The sequence below is a fragment of the Pelophylax lessonae genome (genome assembly GCF_965119305.1).
Source record: "Pelophylax lessonae genome assembly, chromosome: 5".
In the NCBI taxonomy this organism is placed as follows: domain Eukaryota; kingdom Metazoa; phylum Chordata; class Amphibia; order Anura; family Ranidae; genus Pelophylax; species Pelophylax lessonae.
In genome coordinates this window covers 118087822-118111637 of record NC_138772.1, presented here as the reverse complement: position 1 = coordinate 118111637, position 23816 = coordinate 118087822, and the positions used below count along the sequence as shown (strand labels likewise).

The window sequence follows — 23816 nt, the reverse complement described above, 5'->3', positions numbered from 1 at the left end:
TCTTCCTGGGCAGCCAGCCAAAAGACTTCCTGTTTGTCTAAGACAGCGCTGTAAGCTGTTGCAGTTTAACTCTGAACATCAAGTGGTGAGCCTGGGGGTCTATCTCTCTCTCTCTCTCGATCGATAGGGATCCCTAGCAGGTAACACTAAGGGTTTTTTTTGTGGCGCTGAGGGTCAAAAAAAAAAAAAAAAAAAAAAGTTTTTTCTTTACTTTTGAATTATATCATCCAAGAAGTAACTGGAGTTATTATGGACCCTGCCACACATATTCCCCCACCTGTTTCCCTCGAGGGGGCCTCGGGACCCGCCGGTGCACAGAGTATAGAATCATTTACAGCTATTTTGGAGTCTATGGTGGCTCGGGTGGAGGCGGCCTGTCAGGGACGGGGGTCAAGGAAGCGACCCCCGCCTACCCCTATACTATCTGACACCTCTGACTCTGATTCAGAGATGGTCACTGCAGTTGCAGGTTCCTCTGCAAGGGCTGTTATCCCAGGTAAAGCCCCCTCAGACAGTGAGGAGGACGCTTCTTCTCCTGCTATAATTCAGGAAGAAGCATTGGTGGACGCACTAGTTGTGGCAGTGCAAGAAACCTTAAAACTTGAGGCTTTACCGGCAGAGGCAACTGAAACAGAGAGGCCTTTTGGGACTAATAAGCCCATCAAGACGGCGAAGGCTTTTCCTGTACCTAAATGTTTTGGTAATCAGATTAAAGGAGAATGGGAGCATTCTAAGCGTACCTTTACTATTTCCAAGCGTATTGCTAGACGCTATCCGTTTGAGGAATCCATCATTAAGAAATGGACGGTACCACCAGTCGTGGATCCGCCTATTTCCAGGCTGAATAAAGCCACGGTTATTCCAGTGGAGGACACTTCGTCCTTTAAGGATCCGGTGGATCGAAAGATAGAAGCGGAGTCCCGCACTATCTTTTCTCTGATAGGGTCAGCATTTAGACCAGTAATTGTTATTGGTCTAGTTTCCCAGACGCTTACGGAATGGGCGAAAATGGTACGCCAAGATCTTAGGGGAAAAGATATTCCCCAGGAGACATCTGATTTGATAGAACAGATCATACAAGGGCTACGGTTTATCTGTGACGCAGCCTTGGACACTACTCCCTTGTTAGGGCATGCATCTAAGTTAGCAGTGATCCTCAGACGTGTGCTGTGGTTAAAATGCTGGTCAGCTGACCTAGGTTCCAAAAAGACTTTGACCAATCTCCCTTTTCAGGGGAATCGTCTATTTGGAGCCAACCTAGATGAAATCATTAAGGATGCCACCGGGGGCAAGAGTACTTTTTTGCCACAGGCTGCAAAAGCTAAGGGACCTCGCAACAAGCGAGGACCTTTCTTTACCGCCCATAAAGGGCGCCCGGCTGGTACTCCCGGGAAAGGCAAGACTCCTCCAGGAGGGTTCAAGAAGGGCTGGTCGGACAAGCAGAGGACCAACCCAGCCAAACCCGAAGTAAAGGAGTACACAGCCTGAAGGTGCGCCCCCACCCGATTTCAGGGTGGGGGGACGTTTTCACCGGTATTCAGGACATTAGATCGAGCATCAACCACTACTACCGGTGCGATTCTTCCCTTCCAACATTTTAGTACAGGAAGCGGTAGTTACCGTTCCCTGTATAGATCTTTTCCTTTACCTTTTCCTAAGATTAGTCCCGATACCACACAGGAATCGGATCTGATTGACCAGATAGGCCAAGTAGCCTCTAGTCGGGTGACTTCGGTCCCTGAGGTTCAACCAGAAAAGATCACCTTTCCTGATAACTATCAGGTATCTGATAAATGTGTGGGAACAGAAAACGACCAGACTTTCTCGGATGGTCGGGGCCAGATAGCTCTAGGGACGCCTGGTTCAGATCCAATCAGCGCCAGTGGTCCTAGAAATTCTAGGCTGGCCTCTTCAAGCCGGCCTGGCCGACTTGGACATGTTAGTCGCAGACGTTCCGTGGGAACTTCGTCTCAGGGAGTGTCTGTAGTCTCAAGGACCTATTTACCTTCGTGCTTTACAGTCGCTGGTTTTAATGGCCTGGCCATTGAGACCCAAGTACTGAAGGACAGAGGTTTGTCTACTTCAGTCATTCCTACCCTTATTAAAGCAAGGAAAGCGACTTCCAGCAAAGTCTATTATCACACATGGAAGACTTACATTGCGTGGTGCGAATCTTTAGGATTTCCTCCACGTACCTATTCGGTGTCTCGAATATTGGCCTTTTTGCAACAAGGGGTTGAGCAGAAGCTAGCCTTGAGCACCATCAAGGGTCAAGTTTCAGCATTAGCAATCTTCTTTCAGAAACCTTTAGCTACCAAATCCTTGGTGCGGAATTTCATCCAGGGGGTGCGGCACCTGGCTCCTCCAGTCCGCGCGCCCTTACCGCCCTGGGATCTTAATTTGGTTTTGTCGGTTCTACAGAAACCTCCCTTTGAAAACATCAGGGAGATTCCCTTGCTTACTTTATCCCAGAAGGTGGTCTTCTTGGTGGCTATTACTTCTGCTCGCAGGGTGTCAGAACTGGCTGCATTATCATGCCAGTCCCCATACCTAGTGATTCATAGGGATAAGGTAGTACTTCATCCTAAGCCATCTTTTCTTCCTAAGGTGGTTTCAGATTTTCATCTGAATGAAGATATTGTACTACCTTCCTTGTGTCCTCAGCCCAAGCATCATCGGGAACATGCGTTGCATTCCTTGGATGTGGTTCGGGCAATCAGGGTATACCTGAAAGCTACGGAATCATTCCGTAAGACGGATTCACTTTTTGTGATCACGGATGGCCCCAGAAAGGGTTTGCCTGCATCTGCCGCGACCATTGCCAAATGGATTAGACAAACGGTGGTACAGGCTTATTCTATTAAGGGTCAGAGTCCTCCGTTCCCTGTTAGGGCGCACTCCACTCGAGCGCTCAGTACTTCCTGGGCCTTTCGCCATCAGGCGTCAGTGGTCCAGGTATGTAAGGCGGCCACTTGGTCGTCGGTACATACCTTTACTAAATTCTATAAAATTGATGTGACGGCATCGGCGGATGCCTCATTTGGCCGCAAGGTTTTGCAGGCCGCAATTTGAGGAGACCGGTGGTCTACCTCGAGGGTTTTTTTCTGTTTGAAAATTTTTTTGTTGAGTCTCATCATTAAGGATGAGCATTGTAAACTTCTAGTTGGCACCGGTTGGGCCTTCTAGATTGGGATTTGATTTCCATTTTCCCACCCCTCAGTTGTGATACTGCTCTGGGACGTCCCGAAGGTGGTGTATCACCGAGGACTACGTCTGTCGATGAGCGCTAGAGAAAAATGGATTTTTGTAAAATCTTACCGTAAAATCCTTTTCTCTTAGCTCATCGACAGACGTAGTCCCCGCCCCTCTGTTTTGAAGTTGGGTTGGGTTAAATTCTCTAAGCACTGCTTTTTCACATAACTGATTTGCTGAGGCAGAGAGGGAGAGGATATACCCTCTGGGACTGCCCCTAGGGTGTGGCCAGAGCTTTTTAATTTCCTGTCTAGTCCTGCTCCTGCGGAGGTAACATAACCCGAAGGTGGTGTATCACCGAGGACTACGTCTGTCGATGAGCTAAGAGAAAAGGATTTTACGGTAAGATTTTACAAAAATCCATTTATACAGCTTTGTATCATCAGCAAAAAGACATACCTTGCCCAACAGACTTTGGCTCTGTATAAACCAACATTGATCTTTATAGCTATTGACAATTGACAGGGCATGCTTTGCAGACTTCTAGGTAGCAGCACGTGTTTTAATAGAGTTTTAAAAGAGCTACACACACACATTATCTATTATCTAGCTATGAATCTAGAGTAAATATGCATTATTTGTCCCTGAAGCCCAATACTGTCCTTGTGAATCCAGTTAAAAGCCTTTATATGGAAAGTTAGCCCTATGCTTTTTTTTTTTTTTTTAAGTTAAACTCATATAATCGTCATTCAGAATGAAATTGCGCTGGCTGTTCTATAGGGCCATTGTCAGCAGGGCCATCTTACTGAATGGGCACGCTGGGCAGTTGCCCGGGGCCCCACTTACCTAAGGGCCCCCCGCGACCCAGCCCCAGCTAAGCTTTAGTCCCGATTCTTGTGTACATCCCACCGCAGAACTTAGCAGGTGGCAAGGGCCTGTCGGCCCTGCGCTGCTGTCAGGCTACTTGGGCCATAGAGGGGGAACCCACAACTACAAGAATACCTGTCTGCCTCCACGGGAACAGACACACATAGGACAGTCGGACCCAGATGCCGAATTTGGAAGCTGTCATTAGCCTGGCACTGCTGTACCAATAAATATCACCTTATCGATAATTTGCATTTTTATTCTCGTGGGTGATTGTGTAGGCAGGGCCCCAGTGCACTGCATTGCCCGGGGCCCTTTAATGCTCTTAAGATGGCACTGATTGTCAGGAAAAATAGATTCAAGTATTTGTTATGTTAGTGCATAGCCCCTGTGTAATAAAGCCCTTGAGATTTGGCTGAAGCTAGAGGTTGTATACAATGTGTAATCATGAACCTTCTGTACACAAGCAATATTCGATCCACACTTGGCATCTATGGGCATATTAAGTATTCTGTCTGAAGGATGTAATCTAACCAGGAAAACCTTTCCTCTCCAAGCTGGCTAATGTGAATGTTATAGGTCACTATATGCGCAGGTTCATTTTAGAATATTTTGTTCAGTTGATATTATCACCATAACTTGTTGATTTTCTTACATTGCCATTTTCATCATGAATTGCATTCTATATGGGCTGCATTACACCTGCTGGGCCATGGGAAGTGTGGTACATTTTATTAACAAAAAAAAAAAATACATTTAAGCCCTTTTGTCTGTTGAGTTCAAAGGGAAAGTTGAACGCTGGCCATACACTGTTCAAAATTCAGCCAGTTAAGCAGGGACCGACCAGCCACATTTCTATCTGTTTGTGGCTGTCTCTGCTAGACAGACGTTGATTGTTTAAACAACTTCTGTGGAAGGGACATGCCAGAAAACTTTAATCGATCAGCAGCTGTGTGTGGAATGTGTTTTGTCATCTGTGGGTGCCGCTGTCAGAATACAATGTCCCAGCGGGGGGATTCCTTCATCCTTCCACTGGCTGAAAGAAAAAAAACCTAACAGTATATGGTCAGCTAAAAGCGGAGTTCCGGCCTATTTTGCAACTTAAGTGATTCCTGGAGTGCTCGCTATGCTTATCAACAATTGGGCATTTTCAATTTTTTTGGGGGTCCCTTACCTTATTTTCAGGGCATTTTTGATTGTACTTCCTCCTCCTTCCCCCTCTGTGGTCGCGGCCACTGAAATCACTTCCGCCCTTGCATTGCATCCTGGGAGCTGTTTGTCATCACTCCCAGGAGGCTGGAATCAGGAAGGACAACACAGCAGATTACACTGCGGCTTCAGATGTCCACATCCAAGATGGCCGCACTCATAGCTTTTTAAAAGTACGATTTTGACTAAAATCCAATACTGTACACCTTGTAAGTATGAGAATAGCGGTTCTGTAAAAGGCGATGGGTTAGTATTATAGGGGTATTTTTAGTTAAAAAAATGTTTCTCTTACGTCCTCCGACAGTCGCCGCCCCTTCATATTCATCACCAATGGGTTATGTCCTCTCATCCGTAGGAGTAGCTAGGCAATAGAATATGTTAGTACAAAGACTTTTAACATATCCCACCCCCAGGGGGTGGTCCCCTCAGTACATAACCCTCCACTTCCTGTATCCAACTCAGTTTCATTTGTCTAGCTGTCAGGAGTGGCTGGATGTTTCTGTGCTGGGACACCTTGTCTCAGCTCTCTTTCCTTTCTTTGGATTTTATTTGAGTTTTTTTCTCTCTCTTTCTTGTTAGCTGTTATTTTATCAGCGTTAGTTAGTTCTTCGGAAGAAGAGGATCGTGCGGGCTGCGTCTCGGGCTGACCCCCCTGGTCGCAGGTTGTGGGTCAGTGGTTTCTTAGCCCGCCATCGAGCGTTCAGTCAGGTATCGCTCCTGAGTTATCTGAACGACCCATCCCTGTTCCGTGCAGGGATGCCAGGTGAGGTGGCTACCTCACCGGACGCTGTGCGGTTTCTCAACCCACCTTCTGATGCGTCCTAGATGCGACTCTCCCTGCCTCATGTTCAGCGGTTTGTTCGCCTGTGCGGGTTCCCCACGCCATGTAAGAGGTAAGTGTATGTATGTGGGGACCTGTCTGTCTGGGGGGTGTCAGTCTGGGACTGTGTTACCTTACCCTGTGTTCACAAATGTTACTGTCTCCCTGTCCCTCGTATTGCATGCTGTGGGCTGCAGGAGGGGGGGTTGTGCTGCACTATGTGTCAGTTTGCATGTGAACGGCTGTGTGCTGTGGGGCTTGAGTTTCTCGTGCTTGGGGCACATTACAGCGCCGCTGCGGCGGTTTAACATGTTTTTTCCTTTTGCTGGGCAATTGGTACGTTTTTCTACTTCACCCTCATGGGGTGTGGGAGCGGCGGTTTCGGCGCCAAACGGCGCCATTTTGGCTGCGATCGCTCCGGCCGCATGTTTTACATGCATGGCGGCCATTTTCTTGTAGCCTCCATAGGCTTTAATAGAGCGCCCTGTACACCAGCACTTCCTTTCCTTCAGAAGCACCGCAGGCAGCAGCAGCAGCAGCGATCTCCAGGTTCATTTCCCTCTATTCCCTGTATCCTGCCTTGGTTCGTTGTCCCTGTGGGGGTCCCTTGTGTGGGGTGTTTTGTGTGAAGTGGGCTACGATCGCAGCGCTCTCTTAAAGGGGCGGTCACCCATTTATTTTTCTGCTACAGGGGCATGGATTCTCAGGAAAACAAATTTCCTACAGCCTTAGTGGGAAGCCAGGGGTCTGCACTCTCCCCCCCCGGGGGGGATTTGGCTGCGATTGTGGCTAGCCTTGCGACTCAGGTGCAAATGCTGGTGGCTGCTCAATCCACAAAAAGGCCCAGGGTGTCAGTTTCCTCTGATTCAGAGGGTGATGGTGCTGGGGCTGCTGTGGCTGGGGTCTCCTTATCGGGGTCCCGTTCCTCCCTGGACCTTATCGGGTCAGAACTGGAGGCTGAGGTGGAGGGGGTTGATAATTCTCCCCCTGGCTCGTCTGAAGAGCTTGCACTCATGGATGAATTGGTTGCTTCTATCAAGCAAACACTGCGGTTAGAGGAGGAATCATGTCCTCCAGCTGCCTTAGCGGCTTATGGAACGCAGAAAAGGCGCAAAGCGTCGCAGGTGTACCCCTGCACTGATGATTTCCAAAATGCTGTGAAAGAACAGTGGCGTAATATACGCAAACCATTTGCTGTACCTAGTAGGTTTAAGCTACGCTATCCCTTTACGCCTGCTACTGATGAGCGCTGGTGTATTCCACCGCCGGTGGATCATGCAATAGCGGTTTTGAACAAATCCACTGCGATTCCGGCTGAAGACACCCCGGTGTTCCGGGATGCCACGGACAAGAGACTGGAATCTCTTGCCCGTCACACCTATTCTATTATGGGTTCTATGTTAAAAGCCTTATTTGCTTCTCTTATGGCGGCCCAGGCGGTCGCGAGCTGGACGCAGGTGCTTAGGCGGGCCCTGGTGGCTGATTCTACCCCCCAGGCGACTTTGGATATGGTGGATCAAATCCACCAGGGTGTCATGTACTTGTGTGATGCGGACCTGGATATGGTTCCGTTGGCTGCACGTGTACACAGTGTGGCGGTGTTAAATCGCCGCCTGGTTTGGTTGAAGTGTTGGTCTGTGGATCAATCTTCCCGTAAGACTTTGGCCAATCTGCCTTATGATGGTTCTCGCCTTTTTGGCGAATCCTTAGATGCACTGATTAAGGGAGTCACGGGTGGTAAGAGCACGCTCTTGCCTCAATCCCACAAGCCCAAGGCGGCTCCCGGTAAGAAGCATGCTTCCTTTCGACCCCATCAGGGGTCCTTTCGTGCCTTTCGGTCACACTATAAGGGCAAGCCGTCAAAGGGTCAAGGCTCCCACAAGAAGCCGTGGGCAGGTAAGCAAAAGTCCGGCCAATCCGGTTCTGCGGCCCATAACAGTGCGGCCTGAAGGGGCGCCCTCACCCGAGTCTGGGGTGGGGGGACGCTTGCTCGGTTTCTCTCGGCCATGGCTGTCCCGGGTTCGGCACAGGTGGGTTCAGGAAATCGTTCGATCTGGCTACAAGATCGAGTTTCTCTCTCGGCCGAAGAGCAGATTCTTTCCCTCAAATCTTCTGCTATCCCCGGAGCGTTTGCGGGACCTGCGCCTAGCGGTGCAGGACCTGAAGGCTCAGGGTGTGGTGGTCCCGGTGCCTCATCGGGACAGATTTCGGGGGTTCTATTCCAATCTGTTCACCGTGCCCAGGAAAGAGGGCAAGGTACGTCCGATTCTGGACTTGAAGGCGCTGAACCGCTTTGTGCGGGTGCGCAAGTTCCGCATGGAATCCCTGCGGTCGGTGGTGGCTACCCTGGTTCCGGGGGAATTCATGGCTTCCATCGACTTGAAGGATGCGTATCTTCACATCCCCATCTTCGAGGGTCACCAGAGGTACCTTCGATTCGCCATAGCGGAGGATCATTACCAATTTGTAGCTTTGCCTTTCGGTCTCGCCTCGGCTCCGAGGGTGTTCACCAAAGTGCTGGCACCGGTTCTGGCCTTGTTGAGAGCCCAGGGCATATCGGTCCTGGGATATCTGGACGATATTCTGGTTCGGTCTGCGACCAACCAAGGTCTGGTGAAGGATCTGTCCGTCACGTTGCAGACTCTGCAAGAGTTTGGTTGGACGATCAATTTCCCAAAATCAACATTGTGCCCGTCGGTCCGCCTCCCATACCTGGGAATGATTCTGGACTCTGTCCAGGCGAAGGTCTTCCTACCGGACGACAAACTCAGGACTCTTCAGGAGGGAGTCAGGTCCCTCAGGGACAATCAGTTCTCGTCCATTCGGACGTGCATGCGGTGTCTGGGATTGATGGTCTCGGCTTTCGAGGCGATTCCCTTCGCCCAGTTTCACACTCGGGGTCTCCAAGCGGAGATATTGTCCAAGTGGGACGGGCGACCGCACTCTCTGGATCTTCAGGTATCCTTGAGTTCTCAGACCGGAAGGAATCTTCTGTGGTGGCTTCTGTCCCCCTCAGTGTCGGGGGGCAAGTCTTTTCGTCCCTTTTCATGGACGGTGATCACCACGGACGCCAGCCTGTCGGGCTGGGGTGGTGTTCTGGGCGTTCTGTCCGCCCAGGGTGTTTGGTCGACGGAGGAGTCTTCCCTTCCGATCAACATTCTGGAACTGCGAGCGATACTCCTCTGTCTTCGCCGTTGGACGGACAGTCTTCACGGCTGTCCGGTCAGGGTGCAGACGGACAATGCCACGGCGGTGGCTTACATCAATCACCAAGGGGGCACCAGGAGTGCCCAGGCGGCTCGAGAAGTGGCCGCGATTCTGTCTTGGGCCGAGACGCATGTCCCGGCGATATCAGCAGTTCACATTCCGGGGGTGGAGAATTGGCAGGCGGATTATCTGAGCCGCCAGACCCTGGACCAGGGGGAATGGTCCCTTCACCCGGATGTCTTCCAGATGTTGTGCGCGAAGTGGGGCCTCCCGGAGGTAGACCTGTTCGCGTCTCGTCTGAACAACAAAGTTCCACGGTTCGTGGCAAGGACGCGCGATCCTCGGGCAGACGCGTCGGACGCGTTGGTTGCCCCGTGGCATCAGTACCGACTGATGTATGCGTTTCCACCGATTCAATTGCTGTCCAGGTTCCTTCGCAGGTTGCACTCGGAACCAACTGCGGTGATTCTTGTGGCACCGGACTGGCCTCGCCGGTCCTGGTACGCAGACCTCGTAAATCTGGCAATCGACGTCCCGTGGCGTCTGCCTCTTCGAGAAGATCTTCTGTCGCAAGGACCGATCTTCCATCCTGCTTTACAGTCGCTGGCTTTGACGGCCTGGCTGTTGAAACCGAGGTCCTGAAGAACAGGGGTCTTTCCCCTGAGGTCATTCACACCTTGATCAATGCGAGGAAGTCTTCCTCGGGGAAGGTTTACTACCGTACTTGGAAGGCGTATTTTGCCTGGTGCGAATCCAGGGGTTTCTCTCCTACCACTTATTCAGTGTCTAGGGTGTTGTCCTTCCTTCAGACGGGTGTTGAACAGCGTTTGGCGCTGGCTACGATCAAGGGTCAGGTGTCCGCCTTGGCCGTTCTGTTTCAACGTCCTGTGGCATCTAACGCTTTGGTTAGCACTTTTGTGCAGGGGGTACGTCATCTGATCCCTCCTAGGAGGGACCCTCTTCCCCCTTGGGACTTGAATCTAGTCCTGTCTGTATTGCAGCGTGCTCCTTTTGAAAGGATCAGGGAGATCTCGCTGTCTTTGTTATCCAAGAAGGTCGCCTTTTTGGTGGCTATCACCTCGGCTCGTCGAGTTTCGGAGCTGGCAGCCTTGTCCTGCAAATCTCCGTATCTGGTTGTGCATTTGGACAAGGTGGTCCTGCGACCTAACCCTTCTTTTCTTCCAAAAAGGGTTTCGGACTTTCATCTCAATGAGGACATTGTCCTACCTTCGCTCTGCGCGAAGCCTAAGCATCCGACGGAGGTGCTGCTTCACTCCTTGGATGTTGTCCGGGCGATTAGAGTCTACTTAAACTCGACTGAGTCTTTTCGCAAGTCGGATGCCTTGTTTGTTCTTCCGGAAGGTCCTCGGAAGGGCATGGCGGCGTCGGCTTCTACCATCGCCAAATGGATCAGACAGACCATTGAACAGGCCTATGCTTTGAAGGGGAAAGTTCCCCCTGTACCTGTGAAGGCGCACTCTACCAGATCTCTGAGTACGTCTTGGGCCTGTCGTCATGGGGCCTCTGTGGCCCAGGTGTGTAAGGCGGCGACTTGGTCGACCGTACACACTTTCACTAAATTCTACAGAGTGGATGTTCAGGCATCGGCTGATGCTTCCTTTGGCCGCAAGGTTCTTAGTGCGGCAGTTCCCTAGAACCCTTGTTACGGGTTCTTTGACTGTTTGGGACTTTTGTTTTTCCCTGGGTTTTCTTGCTCCTGTTGAGCGAGTGTTTTGTTCTTATGCCCAACTGGTTTCCTTCCTTTGGTAAGGTTCCTTTCTCTGATGGGGAGACGGCGTTGCCTTGGGCGCGGCTGCGTTCTTCCCACCCCTCATGTTTACACTGCTTTGGGACATCCCATTGGTGATGAATATGAAGGGGCGGCGACTGTCGGAGGACGTAAGAGAAAACGGAATTTTTGTAAAATCTTACCTGTAAAATTCCTTTCTCTGAGTCCTCCGACAGTCGCCGCCCCCGCCCCTCTTTTGGGGTTTTGATATGCTCTCTACTGCTATTCCACTGAAACTGAGTTGGATACAGGAAGTGGAGGGTTATGTACTGAGGGGACCACCCCCTGGGGGTGGGATATGTTAAAAGTCTTTGTACTAACATATTCTATTGCCTAGCTACTCCTACGGATGAGAGGACATAACCCATTGGTGATGAATATGAAGGGGCGGCGACTGTCGGAGGACTCAGAGAAAGGAATTTTACAGGTAAGATTTTACAAAAATTCCGTTATTTGAGGCCGGAACTCCGCTTTAAAGCTCCGTACATACGGGCCTGAATATCGGTGGGTTCAACAGAGACGGCCGACATTTGTCCCGTGTGTACACCAGCCGGTCCAACAGAAGCTTGCTGAATGTCCGGCTTTTATTGAATGGGCATGCTGGAAAACCTGCATCTGATCGGCACTGGTAGCCAATGGCTGTGAGTGCTGACCGGTGTTTTCTGGGAGGATGGGGGGCAGTGTCAGAACACAATAGCTCAGCGGGGAGATCACTGTACTAACATCAGATAGTTAGTACAGAAAGCTCCTCCGTTTTTTCCTCATTCAGCCCGCTGGGTTGAATGTAAAAAAAAAAAAATTATTTGTACCAGGAATAAGTCTCTCACTTTTTGTGCTATGATCTGCCCTAATTATCCAGGAGGAACAGCATCCATTCACATCAGCGCGGTTTGACATTTTAAATCACAGCCTGTTGCCGGTGGAATGGCACTGTCCCAATTGCTGCGGTGCCGCAAAGTTCCTTCACTGCTTTTTGTCAGCTTTGGGGGCAATTTCAATATAGATCTTTGCATGAACCCGCACAGATGTCATTCAAATCTCCCCCGAACTTGCACTGAAATGCGGGTTTGAAATTGTGCGAGTTCAGCTGAACTCGCACAATTTCAAACCCCCGTTCAGTGTGAACGTACCCTTAAATTGGACAAATGGCATGCACTGAGACAGATGTAACTTTTACAATTACTACACTTGTTCTCCCTCTGTTTTAGGTTCGGGGATACGATTTTAAGGCAGACATCTGGAGTTTTGGAATTACTGCTATTGAATTGGCTACTGGAGCAGCTCCATATCATAAATACCCTCCAATGAAGGTATGTTACATTTTTAAATCTGATATAGCTTTAGACCTGTCACAGTGCAGGACAATTCCTATTTACTTGGTAGGCAATATAAAATAAAATAAAAATTGGACCCCAACTTTTGTGACCTTTTTCGGCTGTTCCCATGGAAACCTATGTTTACTGCCATCAGAAAGATGTAAGGAACATGAAAAATCCTTTTTTATTTTTCTCAAAGAAATGTTTTTCTAATTGCATGGCATTATGCGGACTGTTTAAATGTTATTATTAGGAATATTACTCAATGACGTTTACAGAAGACCTATGGTTTTTAAACCGTGCTACTTCAGTCTAACAGCTTTGATATATTCCTTTCAAAACCCTATAAACACAAAATTCTGGGCTTAATATATGCAAAAGAAAGTGGTCAACACTTTTACCCGTCACTTAGCAAGAGCAAGTGGTCTTCCTTTCTTATAAATATGGTCACTTCAGATGTCCTGAGGGGTTCAAGCATATAATATAAAGGGGACCTCTCTCCAGACAGCCTGCTTTCTTGTGGACCTATCCTGTAGTATTGAGATGGGAAATTGTCCACATTCTTCTGCTGTAGTTCCATCACTTGACCCACAGCTCTTTCCATTGTCATCCTCATGTGGCTGTAATGCAGCAAAAATACAATAGGGAAGATTGCATGTAAAGAAAGATCTTGTATAGCTGTGCATTGCTGTGTATTGCAACGCACATAATAGTGTGGTCGCCTGATCTCCAACCCAAGTTTCCCCTTCCAGCTTCGTCCCCTGATAAATTGTCCTCTTCCTAGGCCTGATCATGTGTGGTGTTACCATAAATATGGGTCCAAAAGTTTTCTGTAAAAAACTGTTGCAGTCATTCAGAGAATCAGGTGTGTTGGAAATAAATTACAACATAGCCCAATTTTTTAAAAAAAATATTTTAATCTTCGACACAGAGTACAGTTTAACACATAGTTTGAAGAGTTTGATACTTTTAAATGGCAGCGCTTTGTATTAGTACATAATATTTAAATCTTATGTTGGCTTAAATTTTCTTTCCCAGGTATTAATGTTAACGCTTCAGAATGATCCCCCAACTCTAGAGACTGGTGTGCATGATAAGGAAATGCTGAAGAAGTATGGCAAATCTTTTAGAAAGATGATCTCCTCGTGCCTTCAGAAAGATCCGGAGAAAAGGTGACCACTGACTACACCTAAGTGACATTTGCCTTGTGCTGACAGTGTTGAAAATATAGAAATATCAGATGTTTAGCTGCAAGCCTTCTCTTGTGTGCTAAATGTTGCTTAAAGCCAATTATAGATATTAGTGGAAAGTTAGCCCATGCAGATATCATCCGACTCCAACCGCCCATAGGCTGCGTTCTGTTCACAGCACTCCATAAACATGGTCACATCATTATTGGCTGAAAGCGTCCAGATCATGTGTCATTCATCTCATTAGGTCTGTAGGTACCTAAAATTCATTGGTTGGGGGTGGGCCATTGCCATGATGTGCAAGTATGTATAGCATGTATAACTAAAATACTGTAGCCAAACAATGTGTAATACTAATCAATCACATAAAGTTCATAATAATTATGAACTTTGTGATTATTATTATATATTGTGCTACACTATTTTCTTTATATATTCATTCATTGGGGGTGCAGTGATATCATCACTCTGACAGTGTTTAGCTTGCAACCACATTCGTTTTATATACTTTTTTCATTTATTTTTGTTTCACTGAGCTAATTGAAGTTCACTTATTTAGTATGCATAGCATATATGTTATAACACAATTTCCCACAAAAGTACCCTCCTTCAGTGCTGACCATTTCAGTATCACAGTTGCTGCTCCATCTCCCGACAGTCCCATCTTCTCCGCTGTTTCTTTCAAGGTTTACCATTGGCTCTACTTAAGCCAATGGATGGCCACTGGTGATTTAACTCTTGTGTGCGCACCTTGTTCTGAATAGGCATGTATATACTTTGCACAGTGTATGCGCTGAACAGTGTATAGGAACAATGAAAAAAAATTCTAAGAGAAGGAGAAAGATCTTTTTCTACAGAAGGACTTTGCATGTCTCCTCTGCTAAAAAATTAACCTAGCAATTTTTTAAATTAGGAATTTAGTTTTATTTAACTTCCCTAAGTAGCAGAAAATCCTGGGCCCTGTCACAAATGAGAAGTTATTAAACGATAACTTTATGTCCATCATTGTTGTTTCCTAACCTGCTCCCTCTGCTACCTCACTTGTGTTTTTGTGCCCAGCCTTCAGCAGACAATTGCTACTTAGTTGTGTCTCCTGGGTGCGTGCTCCAAACACAGACAGCAGCGATGGTGCTTAAGGTGTAGCTGTAAATCAAAATTGCAGACACTGTACCTTTCTTTACAATTTTTGCTTAGTTGTCTGAGCAATACTCTGCTGAAGGCTGTGTTCTTGAAGTTAAGTAGTATAACTGAAAAGCAGCCGTGAGGAAGCCAAAAAAAAAAAAAGGATCCAACGCTGCCAGGATTTGCCAAATTACCATGACTTTTTTTCTATAGACGCTGGCAATAATTACATGAAAAATCCGACTGGCTGGTTTTATGTAAGCTAATCGATCAACTTTGGTACAATCACCCACCCATACATGTTTGAATGGAGGCTAGTCCCTGCGGAACTTGCAGAGATTCGAACCTTCTGTGACCGGCTTTAGAACCAAAGAAAGAAAAGGCATGTTAATAAAAAGTGGGCCTAATGGTTCGCACTTCTTCTACCTTGCAGCACTGAGGTCCCTGGATCGAATCCTAGTCAAGATATTATCTGCAATGAGTTTCCATGTTCTCCCGCATGGGTTTCCTCCCACACATCAAAGACCTGCTTGTAGATAACCTTGTCCAAATTGGCTCTAGTTTTGTGAGATAAGAACTTCAGGCTGTAAGTTGCTCAAGGGCAGGGACCGAGGTGAATGTGCAGTGTATGTAAGGAGGGCAACAGTGAAAGGTACAAGACTGGGTAGAGGGCACCAGCCAGTCAATAACTGCCTGGTGAATACTAGAAGTTTTTTTTTTTTTTTCTTTTTTTTTTTTTTTTCTTCTGTTCAACCCAACGGGCTGAACGAAAAAAATAAAAATGACAGATCGTCATACTAACACATCCGATGTTATTACAGTGACCTTCCCAACTGAGCTATCGTATTCTGACAGAGGGACTGCTTCCCCCCCGGAACATACTGATCAGCGCTCACAGCCATTGGCTTCAAGCACTGTTTGGATGCTGCTTTTCCAGCATGCTCGTGTGACAGAAGCCAGTGAGACCAGCTTGTATCAGACGAGGAGCTGTACTCATGGGCTGAAGTGGGTATGCATGAGCTGAAAACGGCTGGTTTGGCAGGAACCAACCGTTTTCGGCTCATGCATACCCAGCGTAAAGCACTGCGTAAATTGTGGGTGCTACATAAATACCTGTAATAAATACTATACGTCAGTAAATGTTGCTTCACTGCTGCAAGGGTTCAAGATTTAAGGTGTGAGCTAGTGACAGGGTCTCTTTAACAAAATGGATTATTACTTGAAAAATTACATTTATTTAACAAGCCTATCTAGTTTTAGATGCGTTTGGTTTGAAACTCATCCAGTAACTTGTATTAAACATTGTTTGTGACAGAGTGTTTGTATATTTCTCAACTTCATTGTGACAGGTGTGATACTTGCAAAACTTTCCCATTTGGCTCTGCATATGCAGTTATGATTAGATTCAGATGACTGCCCACACCTCTCCTACTCTTTCGCATATGTAAAAATTCAGTCACAAGCCTTGCACAAAGCTGCTTTGTAAACTAGAGGAGGATGTGATCGCTAGTTCACCCTACAGGGACCATCCATGGGACAGCATCACCACTGCCCTCTAGTGTCATGATAGCAAGCTTGTATTATGGGCTGTACACTAGTAAGGTGAAGCTATAATTGTTGGTGTCACTAGAATTTCACCAAATTGGTCATTTTTTATTCTTAGTGGATTTAAGATAAGTATTGGACATTTTGGCATATGGAATTCACACATAAGAAAATACATTGAAAAAGAAGCTAATCATTTCTATAGGATGACCATAAACCATTAGTACCATCAGTTCAACATAATTGTATGTCACAGCAGAATAAGAAAGCCTCTTTCATTTTTTTTAAGTATAGTTGAACCTTCACTTTAAATCCATAGATCATAAACATCAAAACAAAAGGTACGTAAAGTCCTTCAGTTTGTTTGCTTTATAGAAAGCAGCCCCAGCCTAGAAAGGCTTGTCCCCTGCCAGCATACTGCAGAGAAGGAGCCCTGTTCTCTGTGTGGAAGGACCCCACCTAGTGTGTCTCTCTGAAGAGGTCTGGCACACTCCTTACTGAGTCAGACCTATAGCGCTGTAATCCGCAAAGCACATGCTCCCTGCTGATTGGAGAGCTCCAGCTCTGATGTAACAATGGGTGTGTTGAAAATAAACAGAGAGAGACCACACAAAGAGCAAGCAAACTTCTTTATGGCTTTCTGGCAGAAGGCAGTAGTAGGCTGCGGCTGTTTTCTAAAGAAAATGAACTGTAATGGGCCATACACACTATACAATTGACTTTAGATTTTTTCCTTTAGATTTACCAAAACCTTATAATATGAGGTCCAATCTAAACACTTTCAATTTGTATGCAATTAGGCAGGCCCTTGTACTACATAGTTGAAGGTAAATCTAAAGGGAAGCTACCAACAAAAGTTGTATAGTGTGTATCCAGCTTAAGACTTTGCACAACCTTTGTGTTTTGACGCACCTCTATTGTATTTAGCTGTTTTAAACTGAAAATTCTGTTGGTCTTTAAGAATTAGTAAACTGAAAATAATATGTACAGGTACCTATGGGTACTGGTTGGATACCCTTTTTTGGCTGTATAAACCAATCTCTGGTTTAAAAGCCCTATGCAGCGCACCTTGTGTTGCTTATGCATAGTGTGGTGGCTTTAGATGTCGCCTCTTCTAGTTCCAATGCAGAAACAGCAATTTCAGTTTTTGACTGCAGCACCATCTGCAGGAATGACTTGGTATTGCACCTTGGCTATTGAAATAGCATGACCTATATTATTTTGCCTTAATGGGCAGTCTTGGCTTAGAACAAAACAGGGTCTTAGAAGAGGGATTCCCCTCTCCTAAAACCTCATTGCTTTACCTTCGACAACACACACACACACACACACACACACACACACACACACACACACACATACATACATACATACATACATACATACATACATACATATATATGCCTTATCCAGCTGATTTGCTTCTATAGTTGGCATACAATACAAGTTTTCACCTTTTTTTTTTTTCTTCATTCCTACAGGCCAACAGCAGCAGAACTTTTGAAGCACAAATTTTTCCAGAAAGCAAAGGTATGAGATCTGTTTATACAGATGATAAATCCCAGGATGAATATTTTATGGCTCTTTTAGCTGTAAACATTAGGAGATAATTACTGTAAACTGCGAGCAGGCTGAGATATTCCATTATGTCATCTACCTCACAGCTTCCTCATCTTCATGTAAGAAGAGCGATTTATCACTGCTATTTCTAGAAGAAGGTCAAACTCTGTGCCAGTATATAAAACCAGTTCTGAAAACATTGTGTATTTTTTTTTTTCCACTTTAGACCTTAATTACAACGGAAGACAGTGCTGTGCAGCTGTCGCTAGCAACCAATCAGAGTTCACCTTTCCATAGGTTGTCTGCAGTAAAGAATTGCATCTTGATTTCTGATTGGGTGTTGTCAATTCTAACACATTATCGATTTTTTGGCTGTTATTAAATATGCTTATGTCTGTTTATATTTTCTGTTGTATATCTTAGGACAATATTACAATATTTTTTACAAGATGGCAGTTTTGTACTGGTTTATTATTATGTTTGTGTTGTGGATATCTTACCTATGATTTAGTGGAACCTAGAAAACAATACCTACATTCCTCTAGCTCAGGGGTCTCCACTCCAAAGGGCCAGTTTACTGTCCTTCAATTTTTTAGGGGGGCCAGACTATGGCCAGTGGGAGTAGGAAATGCCCCAGCATTGGTAGGTGTAAACAATTCCTTAGACTTGGTGTTCAGTGGGAGTAAAACAAATTGCATAAACTGTGTCAGTGGGAGGAATAGTGCCCGTTGCTAGTATTAGTGGAAGGAATTGTGCCCCATTGCTGGTCTTAGTGGGAGGAATAGTGCCCGTTGCTAGTATTAGTGGAAGGAATTGTGCCCCATTGCTGGTCTTAGTGGGAGGAATAATGCCCCATTGCTGGTATTAGTGGGAGGAATAGTGCTCCATTACTGGTATCAGTGGCATGAATAGTGCCCCATTGCTGGTATCAGTGGGAGGAATAGTGCCCCATTGCTGGTATCAGTGGGAGGAATAGTGCCCCATTGCTGGTATCAGTGGGAGGAATAGTGCCCCATTGCTGGTATCAGTGGGAGGAATAGTGCCCCATTGCTGGTATCAGTGGGAGGAATAGTGCCCCATTGCTGGTATCAGTGGGAGGAATAGTGCCCCATTGCTGGTATTAGTGGGAGGAATAGTGCCCCATTGCTGGTATTAGTGGGAGGAATAGTGCCCCATTGCTGGTATTACTGGGAGGAATAGTGCTCCATTGCTGGTATCAGTGGGAGGAATAGTGCCCCATTGCTGGTATCAGTGGGAGGAATAGTGCCCCATTGCTGGTATCAGTGGGAGGAATAGTGCCCCATTGCTGGTATTAGTGGGAGGAATAGTGCTCCATTGCTGGTATCAGTGGGAGGAATAGTGCCCCATTGCTGGTATCAGTGGGAGGAATAGTGCTCCATTGCTGGTATCAGTGGGAGGAATAGTGCCCTATTGCTGGTATCAGTGGGAGGAATAGTCCTCCATTGCTGGTATCAGTGGGAGGAATAGTGCCCCATTGCTGGTATTAGTGGGAGGAATAGTGCCCCATTGCTGGTATTAGTGGGAGGAATAGTGCCCCATTGCTGGTATTAGTGGGAGGAATAGTGCCCCATTGCTCGTATTAGTGGGAGGAATAGTGCTCCATTGCTGGTATCAGTGGGAGGAATAGTGCCCCATTGCTGGTATCAGTGGGAGGAATAGTGCCCCATTGCTGGTATCAGTGGGAGGAATAGTGCCCCATTGCTGGTATTAGTGGGAGGAATAGTGCCCCATTGCTGGTATCAGTGGGAGGAATAGTGCCCCATTGCTGGTATTAGTGGGAGGAATAGTGCCCCATTGCTGGTATCAGTGGGAGGAATAGTGCCCCATTGCTGGTATCAGTGGGAGGAATAGTGCCCCATTGCTGGTATCAGTGGGAGGAATAGTGCCCCGATTTTGGTGTCAATGGAAAAAATAGTGCCTTGTATCAGTGGAAGGAAAACTGCCCCCAGGGCCAGATAAAGGCATGCAAAGGGCCACATCTGGCCCACAGCCTGCAGGTTGGAGGCTCCTGTTCTTGTTAACCACTTCCCATCCGCGCTATAGCCAACAGACAGCTACAGCACGGACCTTAATTGCCAGGAGGGCATCCATGTACGTCCTTGTATGCATGAGCTGCCTGCGGAGCGTACGCTGCACGCTCTGTGATCAGCGAGTCCATGAGACACGCCTGATCACAGATCTAAGTAAGGGGCCAATCCTGACCCCTTACCACGTGATCAGCTGTCAGCCAATGATAGCTGATCACGTTATGTAAACAGCAGCCGGAGATAAGCTTTTTTTTTTCACCTCACGCTATCAGCGTGAGGAGAAAAAAAAAAACGACCGCCAGCTGTTTTTAGAGGGACATTGGTCCCGAAGAGGAGAGAATCATCTGTGGCCCAGTGCCACCTACCAGTGCCCACCAGCGCCACCTACCAGTGCCCATCAGTGCTGAATCAGTGTCCCCTACCAGTGCTGAATCAGTGTCACCTGCCAGTGCCCATGAGTGCCACCTATTAGTGCCCATCAGAGCCCATGAGTGCCACCTATTAGTGCCCTTCAGTGCCTCCCATCGGTGCCATCCACCAGTGCCACCTTATCAGTGTCTATCAGGGCTGCCTCATCAGCGCACATCAATGAAGGAGAAAAATTACCTGTTTGCAAAATTTTATAACAAACTATAAAAACAGTTTTTTTTTTTATTTTATTTTTTTTCTTATCAATTTTCGGTCTTTTTTTAATTCAGCAAAAAAAAAAAAAAAAAAAAAAAACCCCAGTAGTGATTAAATGCCACCAAAAGAAAGCTCTATTTGTTTGTGTTGCATGACTGCGCAATTGTCATTCAAAGGTGCAACAGCGCTGGGCCGGAAGGGGGTTTAAGTGCCCAGTAGGCAAGTGATTAAAGAGCTATAATGTTGCCTGATTCCCCCAACCCTCGCTCTCTATGACAGAAGTACAGGTAGAAGTTCCCCGTACTAGCTGTCAGTTTTTGAAATCAGCGCGGCCCTCCACCCAAACGGCCGCATCATTTATACACAAAGCTCTGTGTATGAATGAACTACAAGTCCCCTCATTCTTTGTGGCTGTCAGCTTGTAGTTCTCAATGAACTACCACGGCTCTGTTGAGCGCTGTGGTAGTTCATTGATTCTTCCTGGCAGTGTATCTGCTTACCCGTACGGGATGTACGGGCCACACGGATACACTGACAGGTCTGCAGGCTCAAAAAAATAAAATTAAATGCACATTTTTTTAACTGCAAGTAATCTATAACTGCAAGTAATCTATAACTGCAAGTAAATATATAGATGCCTTGGGGTGCCATTCCAAATAGTACCGTATTTTCCGGCGTATAAGATGACTGGGCATATAAGACGACCCCCCTAATTTTCAAGTTAAAACATAGGTTTTGGGCTATACTCGCCGTATAAGACTACCCCCCTTCCGAAGCGAGGCAAAGCCATTGAAAAACATCAGATTTCTCATAGATCTCCAAGGTGCCCCAAGTACTGTAATACATGTAATCTCTCATAATATCTCCAAGATACCCTAAGTATAAGTATTACCAGTAGATGTAATCTCAAGACACTGGCTGTGCGGGAATCCTGTACCGGTATACCGTATGTACCGTAGCTTCGGCTACATACAGTATACCGCGCTGAGCCAATCACAGTGAGCGATGTATTCTATTATTGAATGCAAAGCATGCTCAGATTGGCAGAGTCAGAGGGGCGGGCTGATGTTACTCCACCAATCCAAGCAGGCTTTGCATTCAATAATAGAATACATTGCTCTCCCTGATTGGCTCTGCGCAGTACACTGTATGTAACCGAAGCTACGGTATACCGGTACAGGATTTCCACACAGCCAGCGTCTTGAGAGATTACATCTACCGGTAATACTTATACTGAGGTTGCCTTGGAGATATTATACTCGGCGTATAAGACAACCCCCCATTTTTGGAGGATTTTTTTGAGGTTCAAAAGTAGTCTTATACGCCAGAAAAAACAGTAATTTATTTACATAGTATTTACAGAACATGCTGGAGTGGTATAACCTAGTGATTAGGTAAGGGAAAAGTAATCTGGGTTGTTCTCAAGATCATTTTATTATTATAAATAATATATTTATTTATGTTTTTATTTTTATCATTCTTCTAAAACCACCTTTAGGTTGAATGAACTGAAAATTCCAATGATAAACCATGTGGATACAGTGATCCAGTTTTTATTATGTTTTGTTGAGTGATGGAAACTAACACATCCATTCCTTTTTCCAGAACAAAGAATTCTTACATGAGAAGTTGCTGCAGAGAGCTCCTACCATCACAGAGAGAGCCAGGAAGGTGAGATGTGTCCCATGAGAATGGATACACTGTGCTGATCAAGATATACCACATTTCATAGAATCACGCTGACAACAACTTACCTTTGTAAGGTTAAGGGTTAGATTAGAGCAGCTGCTAGCATCAGCTACAAGCCCTAAAACAAAAGCATATTTCAGGGAGAGGATGGTTTTAGTTATTATTGTACCTTAAAGTGGGACTAAAGGCAAAAGGGAGGATTTTAACCCCTGTAATATTTTTTTGCCTTCTGTGTCACGTTGCAAAGATTTTTATTTTCTTCCTGTCCCATAGCTAAAACAGGAAGTGAGAGGAAATCTCCCTAAAGTGCAGCAATCCTGGTTGTCACCAGGGTCACTAGAACTCGTGTCACCAATGGCAGATATCCCCTCTATTTCTATTCTGGGGACAACTAAAAAATTGTGACTTTCTTTTGCTCCCACTTTTGGTGATAAGGGTAACAGAACTAATAGGTTCAATCTCCCTAAGAGGGGCATAGACAGCAACAAAAAACAGACTGGTGTTTTAATTCCTCTTCCCTCTAATGCCCCTTCCACACATGCATTTATTTCAAGTTTTACATCCGTTTTTTTTTTTTTTTTTTACATCCACTACCAATGCAAAATCGGACCATGTACATCTGTTTTTCATCCCTTTTGTTTTTTTAACGTAACTAAAATAGGGCTTTGATCCGTTTAGGAAAAAAATAAATACATTTTGGCAGATGTAAACTGATATAAATGGATGATCATCTGTTTTTCTAAAGAGATGCATTGATGTCTGTTTTTCATCTGTCAATGGTCCGCATGTGTGAATGGGGCCTAAAGGTAAAAGGTTTTTTTTTTTTTTTTTCTCTTTCATTCGTCAAAGGACACAGCAATCCATGATTCATAACCTACTGGGTTATTTTGTCTCCTTCAGGAGTAGGACTAGGCAGAACAAAAAACACCTGGCTATGCCCATGGGGCCGTCCTCTGCTTGGTTTATAACCCCGCTCTCTGCTCCAGATAATCAGTTTTAATCTGACTAGTCAGGAGTAAGGACCTAGGCTCCCAACTGGGTCTGGTCTTAGCAATTTTTTCTCCTTCCTTAAATCTTTTTTTTGTTTTTTCTCTCAGGAGATCTACAAACAACTGCCGGCCTGGGCGACAGGCTGGATAATCTAGATCCAGTGGTCCAGCCAGCGAGCACGTGCTGACTGCAGCTACACGCTAGGTTGGCTGTGACCTTCTCAGCCCATAGAAAATTATTTCGTGCTTCTGGGATGGAGAATAGGGCAGATTGATTTTTTTAAATCTTTCTCGGGAGGTTCCAAACAACCTTGGTCTGGTAAGCTTAGAGCTAGCTTCTCCGGACCAGCAGACAAAACCCCTTCAGCATGTTGGTCTGCCCTCACTCATTATTGGGGTGGGGGGACATCTTCACTGGTTTCCGGCCCCGTGGACTTCTTTTGTGAGCGTCAAGGAGATCCGCAAAAGGTTTCTTTTGGGGTACCCAGAAAGGGGGGCAAAGTTTGTTCTTTTCAGGTTTTTTAGGTCCTGACTCTCCTTGTGCGGATTTATTATTCCTGCAAAGGTTCAGGTGATGTCCAAACTACCTAAGGTCCCCCTTATCCTTGTTCAGGGAATTGATTTACCTAGGTCTAATTTTAATTCTTAC

General features: G+C 46.2%; 1 protein-coding gene across 1 annotated transcript in view; it reads left to right on the top strand.

Moving 5' to 3' along the window:
* The window catches only part of OXSR1 (oxidative stress responsive kinase 1), a 212427-nt gene that overhangs the window by 161702 nt on the left and 26909 nt on the right, over positions 1–23816 (top strand). Inside the window, exons 7-10 of the mRNA XM_082257323.1 lie at positions 12293–12394; positions 13439–13572; positions 17739–17787; positions 22095–22160. Coding sequence (XP_082113449.1) covers positions 12293–12394; positions 13439–13572; positions 17739–17787; positions 22095–22160 — 351 coding nt within the window. The remainder of the gene's footprint in view (positions 1–12292; positions 12395–13438; positions 13573–17738; positions 17788–22094; positions 22161–23816) is intronic.